Here is a 7,303-nt window from a genome sequence, read left to right as displayed (position 1 = left end):
ACAGGCCCCAGTCAGAGAATTGTGTCTGGGGGATTCTAAGGGAGGAAGGAATGCAGGTTCGGAGTTTGGGGGAGGCAGGGATTGTGTGTTGCAGCCGGGAGCTGGGGCGGGAGGAACAGGAGTCAGTACTGCTCTGAGGCTTTGTAAGGGCGGGCCCTTCCCATCCTAGAGCAGAAGCCAGAGGCCAGAAGGGAGGCCTTCGTTGGGGGGTGGGGGGGTTGATATTCTGTTCCCTTAATGGGCCCTAAGCGACCCCGGCATGTGGAGATGCTGGGATTTCTCACGGCCGGTGCGATGACCTCAGGCTCGGTTTCTTTGTAAACTCACAGCCCCGTGGAGGTGAGGAGGGTGAGGAGTGGGGAGATGGAGACTCTAACACCGAACCAACACCGGGAGAGCGGCGTTTTCTGCACCCACCCCAGCCCTGTCACCCTAATAAGGCGGGGTGGGGTAAGTGGCACAGGTTGATGCGAGCAGAGAATCCTGCTCCTCTCCAAGAAAGGAGCCGCCGGTTTCCTGCGTTGGGGAGGGAAATTACCCACCCTGCAATGCCTGTAAAATAACCGTTTATTTAATAGTTTAAAAAAAAAAAAAAAAAAAAAAACTCCAGTGATAAATGTCCGTTACCGATGGTCAGCATAAAGTGCCAATCGCAATACAACGTCCGGCTCCTGGCCGGCTGCTCGCTCGCGGTGACGCGGCGACGGAGCAGGGGAGCCAGAGGAGGCCGGGCGCCCTGCAGCCCCCCGGGCCCGAGGTCCCCGCCCCGGCGGCGTCCGAGTCCGGGAGCCCACGGCCGACTGCGCGGCGGGCGCTGGAAGGGGGCGCCGCCCGCCCCGCGGTCCCAGGGGCCGGGCGGCTGAAGCGGATACACGGATTACACTTTTGCAGGCTCCCGGGGGTGGGCATGGGGACGCGAGACGGGGCTGGAAGCTGCCAGAGCGCAGAGTTCCTTTTTCTCTCCCCTCGCTCTCCGCAGTCAGAGTTATAAGCTTATATGGTCAAAGAAAAAAAAAAAACATAATAATAAAGAAAACGTATAAAATAACAATAGAAAAAGTAATACTTCTGGGAGAGGCGCCGCTGCGGCTCCGCGGAGCTTTCGTTCTTTTTTTAATGCAGTTTTCCTTCCGCCACGTGAGTACCGCCTGTTGGCCAAGAGTTTAGCCGCGTCCAAGGGGAGCCGCCCGGGCGGTCGGGGTCACGGCCCCGGGCGGGGCTCCGGAGCGCCGCGTGCGCCGGGGACCCGGGGGACATTGTTGGGTGGGGGACGGTCCCGAGCGCCCCTCCTGCTGCCCGCCAGAGTCGCCTTCGGCTTCAGGTCCCTCTGGAGGAGGAGGCAGCGTGGCCCAGGATCCTGGTCACCCGGAGGCTCGATTTAGCATTTGATCTTGGAGGTTTTGAGCTCCTTCACCTGTGAGTGCAGTGTCTTGTGGACAGCGAGAGTCCTGGACTGGCAGAATCCTTTCCCGCACTCTTGACACTTGAAAGGCTTCTCTTTGGAGTGAATATATCTGAGGATAGAAACAGACAGTCAATCCTTGCAAAATGATGCAATGTTAAAAACAGTTGCCAAAAAGCCCCTCCCACTGCTATGAGGCGCTTGTCCTCAAAGGAAGAGGGGGTTATGGGCGTATAGAGTGTGGATCCGGATCGGGACAAAATGTTGAGTTTGTGGACGGAGTAGGGAGCTAAAGGAGACGCTTGGCAAGTCTGATCCCTAAACAGGACCACCTGCCTTCCTGAGGAGGAGGGGCAAGCACGGCCTCCTTATAAGGTACGGGTCAGGACCGTAAATGAGTCCAGAGAGCTGGGCTCGAACAATTTGCTAGAGCTCCACTGTCCAAGATGGTAGCCACTAGCACATGTGGTTATTAAAATTAAAATTACTTAAAATTAAATAAAACTAAAACTTCATTTCAAGTGCTCAATTGTCACTTCTGTCAAATGTCACACTTTCCGTCCTCACAGAAACTTCTATTGGACAGCTCTGGAGATGGAAGAAGGGGGCTGAGGAGACTGTGTGCTTGTCTGGACCTCATGGAGACCTGACTTAGTCTCAGGTCCCATTGCTCCACCCATGTTCCAAAACCTATCCCTGAGCCTCATAAGGTTTCCTTCGTGACTCTAGGGAATTCCCAGGAGCTCTGGAGGCTTGAAACCAGTAGAGGGGTCTCATGAACCTCATTAGGGAAAAGAATGGTGAGGCCAGAGGCAGCCGAGGCCGCTCTCTCTTGGGCCACCCGCAGTGCCTGCCGCACCTGTGGTCCCGTAGGTGGTCTTGCCTCCGGAAAGCTTTGTGGCAGATATCACAGGTGTAGGGCCTCTCGTCGGTGTGCGTCCGCTCATGGATTAGTAGATTGTAGGACTTGGTGAAGTGGCGGCCACAGAACTTGCAGACGAACTCCTTTTTGGTCTTGGAAGGCAGGCGTCCCCTCGTGGGCTTCTTTTCTGGAGACAGCTTGGTCACGTCGAGGAGCGCGCCTAGCCCACCCGCGGGGGAGCCGGGGCCCTCCCCGCGGCCAAGCTTGGAGGGATCTTCTTGTGTGGCGGCTAGGGCCAAGTTGGCGAAATCAAAGCGCGGCTTGGTCTTCAGCACTGGGCCGCTGCCTCCAGCGGTGATCTCCGGCTTGGGCTGGATGACATGAGGGAACCAGGGGAAGGCGGGCAGCTGGAAGCGTGCGTCCACCAGGCTGGAGACCGCTCCAGGCACCTTGGAGAAAGAGGAGCGTGGCAAGTGCATGGCCGGGTAGCCTAGAGTCCACTGGTGCAGGTGCACAGCGTGCAATGCACTGAAACCATACAAGTTGGGCAGGTGATCCGAGGGCACTGTGGGCAGGCCGTTCACTGCTTGAAGGAAGGAGTAGTTGGTGAGCTGCAGGGATGGGTGGATGGGCACTGGAGCTGGCAAGGTCTTGCTGCCCATGTCCGTAGTTGCAGTGGATTCTCAATCTGGACCTGCAAAGACAGGAAGAAGAAAGGGGGGGGGGGGAAGAAGTTCAGGGTAGGTCGCCTTCCTCCTGAATTCCAACCCAGCCATACCCTTTTCTTCCCCCTGGACAGGAGCTGGGCTTCTAAGACCTCACCCACCCAACCCACTGCCCTTACAAAGAAGATGGGAACGGATGATGCATGGGAGTCCTCTTCTCAGAACCCTCCCTGGTCTTTGGCAGATACACGCAACCTGACAGAAAAACCTGTAGGAAACTATATCCTGTGCAATGCATCCAACTTAAAAAATGAGGGCCTACTCGATACAGAACACTGAGAAAGACACAAACAAGCACAGGGAAACTGGCAAGCCTGGGTCAACACAGCATTACAATCTCCTGCAAAGAAAACAGGAATTTGAAAGCAAACTTACACACATTCATGTGCAGATAAACACAGAAATGCACACTGACAGATGAACACAGATTCACACATTCTGAAGCAGAATTGACAACAAGGTGCAAAGATGAACTGGGACAACTAGTGTTTTACAGCACAACACTAGCTACAAAATGCAAGCACTGTCTTACACACACACACAGGGAATCACATTGCACCAACAGAAACCTTCATAGACAGAGAGCACACATACACATGCACATAAATACACACAATTCCTGGCTCCTGCACATTAAGGTCTTCTGGCTGACCTTCCATTTGGCTTCCAGAAGCCAATAGATCCGTGTCATCTTTCTCAAAACTCTCAACTTTGACCTCAAATTTGCTTTCCTGCCTTACTGTTAGTGAACCCTGTTGGAACCACTCTCTCTGCAGCTGCTTGCAGACTGACTCCCCACCATAGTCCTTGGGGATCACCTTCCTTTCAAGGAGGGTACTGATACCCACATTCCTTTATTCACTCAAACATCTGCAGCCACATACAAGGGGTCAGTGCCCTCCGTCCCCCACAGGAAAATGGGCCAGGGTCTTTGGACTCTCAGGATGTTTGTGTGTGTGGTAAACCCTGGGCAGGTGGGTATGCCTGTGGGCAGGAACACTAAGGCTAGGCCTCTGCTGCTGTGTTCTGTGCACCTTCCAACTGCAAGGTCAGGGAGCTTGAGAAAGGCTACAGGGAAGCCACAGGCTGGCATCTCCTGGCCTCCTTGGTCAGGGTCTCCAGCCTCTATGGAAAGGTCTGGGCTCTACGAAGAGGCCCTTCATGTCTACCTTCACAGACACTCCTAACTCTGGTCTCTTCAGTGGAGGAAAAAAACAACAGGGAGAAAGAAAGCCAAAAGTAGCAAAGAGTCTGAAGGACCCAAGTGCTGAATTCCTGGCTGTCATCTTTGGGTTACTCAAGAAGTCATCATAAGAGGAGTGTCCTTGGGACTCCCTTTTCCTTTGCCCAGTCTCAGTCCTCTGCTGCTGACTTCTTCCTTTACCCCTCATTCTTCCCCTTCTCTTTCTCAGACCCCTCCTCTAACCTGGAGTAATTCCTCTTCCCTGGGATGTATGGGCCACTGCTCTGCTCCCTAGTTCCTAGCACGAACTCACCCCTTTCCAGGTCTAAGTTACCCTCAGCCCAGGGTAAGGCCCAGGCTTAGACAGCTGCCTTTCACTGCAGCGAGGCTCTAAAAGCCTGGCCCTGTTTAGGGATGTGCAGCGCCTGTTCCCAGGAGGAGTGAGAGCAATTTTCACCCAGAAAATCTTTTCCTCTGGAAGCTAGCAGGGGAGTCACTGTCTGTGTGGCAGGTCCTAAGGAGAGAGGTATTGCTGGGGGTAGGAGTTACAAAACATTATGAGCCGGCAGAGATTTGCCTGCGCAGGTTAAATTAGCAATCGAATGAAAAGCAAATCTGACTGCTGCAATTAATTCAGCCTCAGGACTAGGGGAGGCACTTATCTGTGGCGATCTGCCTCTGGAGCGAGATCACTGGCCAAGCCGGGAGAGCCATGACCTCCGCCTCAGTCTACTCTACTGCTCCGACCACCGGTCCGGCCGGGACAAACCCAGATCATCCCAGAGCTCTGAGACAAGGTGAAGCACAATACTCATTGGGCCAGAGTGGAAGCCGGGACCCGTTTGCACCGGAGAAGGGGGACGATGAGAAGACTTGCCAACTTCAAAGGTCAGCCTGGGCTTAGGAGAAATCAGCGCTCTTTGATTTGCTGTCACCTCTTCTTCCCCTCTAAGCCTTGGAAATTAGATCTTTATCTCAGGCTCCCCGGAGCCCGCTGGGCGAGGTGAAGGCCTCCGCTTGCTCCTCTCGGTGCTCAGCCTATCCAAGGCCAAGTCAGCGGCTGTGGCTGGCAGAACACGGGCCCAAACACGCTCGGTGCCCGTGTGGGGGGACCTACCAACCTCGCCTGGCCTTTTCCTCAAGTCACCCTAGCAGCGGAGAAGACCTGAGCGGCTTTGGGCTCTGTAGGGGGGCGGAAGGGTGGGGGTGATTGCAGCCACCAGGGCTCTTGGGAGCCAACCTTTCCGGGCTATCTGCCCGGTCTTGTTTCCCCCAACACTCCATTTAGTTTTCTCAGCGACCCAGCCAGTTTCTTATTTTCTGCCGCATTGTGAGGCCAGAGCTCCCCAGGCTCCCGCCAACGACTCTCCCAGAGACGAAATTCGTTCGAAACGTGGCTCTTTACACTAGTACCAAGAACGGGCCCAATACACGATCCAGTTTCAGGCCGTCAGCTAAGAGAGAAAAACACAGGCGCCTCTCCCGCCGGAGAGGTTGAGTGAACGCCCAGCCCGTCGGTTCCCGTCGCCCTGGCCCTGGCACCCCAGTGCGAACGCGTTCGATCTTTAAACACGAGAGGGAACACACCTCTCTCTAGGCCAGGCATCCACTCCGCAAGGAACTCGGCCTCAGGACCTGGAAGGTGCAAGTAAGAACCCCGACTCCCCGCAGGAAATGCAATTCGCGCTTCGGAGACCGGGTCCCCGCGCGGAGGGCACTCGCGTCCCTACAGCGGTGGAGTGTCAGTCCCGGGTCTGCCTCCAGCCCTATGCTGGGCATTAATGAAGTGTGCAGAGTCTATTAAAGTGGTTTGTTCGGGGCTAATTGAGCGTGAGCGAGTTAACTGCTTGCATTAATGAAGACGGAGCGAACTCCACGAGCTTGCGCCTGGAGGAGCCGAGCAGCAGCCCCAAGAAAATCATCCTTGACATCGAATCCCCCGCCGAGAGTATTGACCGGCACCGGATACTTCTGCTGCATTCTTCCAATAAACGAGATCGAAGGAACCCACCAGTGAGGCGGCCACCCGTTGCACTTAAATACTCGCTGCATCCTCAGCGACCTGCTCCCGAATCTTAAAACCGCAACTACTTACTTCCAGGATCCTGGGTTAGAACATCTACCCACCGGGTCGCTCCCGGTCCCCGCTAGCCCTTACTTTCCCTAGGAGGCTACGAACCAGAGAGATTATAGCCTTGCACGTGGTTTTTGCTCCCAAGAGCCAGCGCGCAGCTCTTACTCCGGTGAAATTTACCAAATTATGGCAACAAAGAAACCCTGGCAGCTCCTTTACACTCCGAGAGCCCACCCCGCTACTGCCCGAAATGCTGAAAAAGCACTCGATATGGTTTTCCATTCTTCTTCCTAGAGATATTTCGCGGGAGAAATTAGTTCAGCGGCAGCCCCTCACCTCTTACCCCCTCTCCTTCTGCTTCCACCTTCTCTCCTGAAGGCTGGGTGAGGGGACAGTCAGGGGAGCAAAAGAATCCCTCCTTCCCCAGGTTGTTTGCAAAGCCTGGCGACACCCGTGGCTCCATAGTGTTTCCGCTATGCGGGTCTCCAATTCGGAAGCCGTGCTCGCGCCCCCTGCATGCCTCTCTGCACCGGGACAATCGAGGGTTTTGCTCCAGGCCTTGACGACACAGAGCAATCATCCTATAGAGAATATCCCAAAGGCAGAGCGCGAGTGTGAGGCGAGGGCCAGACACGCGGCCCTGAGTCCCGGGATCTAGCCGGCCTTATACCTGAGTGCAACTCCGCAAAGACAAACTGGCACTAAAGCGCTACCGGGCTGGGGCATGCACCTGTCCCTGGCGCCGTCGGCGGCGGCTGCGGCCGTCCCCACACTCTCCCTTCCTTCTTCGTCAGCTAACAGTTTAGCCTGAGCCAGGAGCGCTCTCGGGAAAGTTTGTGCACGCTGAAGTCGCTCCGGTTTCTTAAAAGGAGCCCACAGACTGACTTCCGAAGTCCGTGGGCATTTCGCCCCGGATTCCGCAGAGCCAGGCCCGGCTGGGGACAGTAGCGGAGGCCTGTCCCCTCATTCCCCCGAGGTTAGAGGCCGAGGACCCCGCGCGGAAAGTCCCTGAACCAGCATCCCCAACCACCCTGCGCTGCAGCTGCTCTCACTTTCA

The 7,303-nt window shown here is 55.6% G+C and overlaps 1 protein-coding gene across 3 annotated transcripts in view; it reads right to left on the bottom strand.

The window, feature by feature from the left end:
* Positions 1-549: 549 nt before the first annotated feature.
* The window catches only part of OSR1 (odd-skipped related transciption factor 1), a 60,574-nt gene continuing 53,820 nt past the window's right edge, over positions 550-7,303 (bottom strand). The window contains exons 1-3 of one of the 3 annotated variants that reach the window (XM_008578012.1): positions 6,583-6,635; positions 2,262-2,958; positions 1,109-1,514 (exon numbers count right to left, since the gene is read on the bottom strand). In XM_008578012.1, the coding sequence (XP_008576234.1) occupies positions 1,379-1,514; positions 2,262-2,926 (801 nt within the window). In that variant the 5' untranslated portion in view covers positions 2,927-2,958; positions 6,583-6,635 and the 3' untranslated portion in view covers positions 1,109-1,378. Of the gene's footprint in view, positions 1,515-2,261; positions 2,959-6,582; positions 6,636-7,303 lie in introns of those variants that run through there. The other 2 variants (XM_008577998.1, XM_008578005.1) reach the window with 2 other exon arrangements.

This window comes from Galeopterus variegatus, unplaced genomic scaffold, assembly GCF_000696425.1.
Source record: "Galeopterus variegatus unplaced genomic scaffold, G_variegatus-3.0.2 Scaffold71, whole genome shotgun sequence".
Taxonomy (NCBI): Eukaryota; Metazoa; Chordata; class Mammalia; order Dermoptera; family Cynocephalidae; genus Galeopterus; species Galeopterus variegatus.
This window is presented reverse-complemented; position numbering and strand designations above follow the sequence as displayed.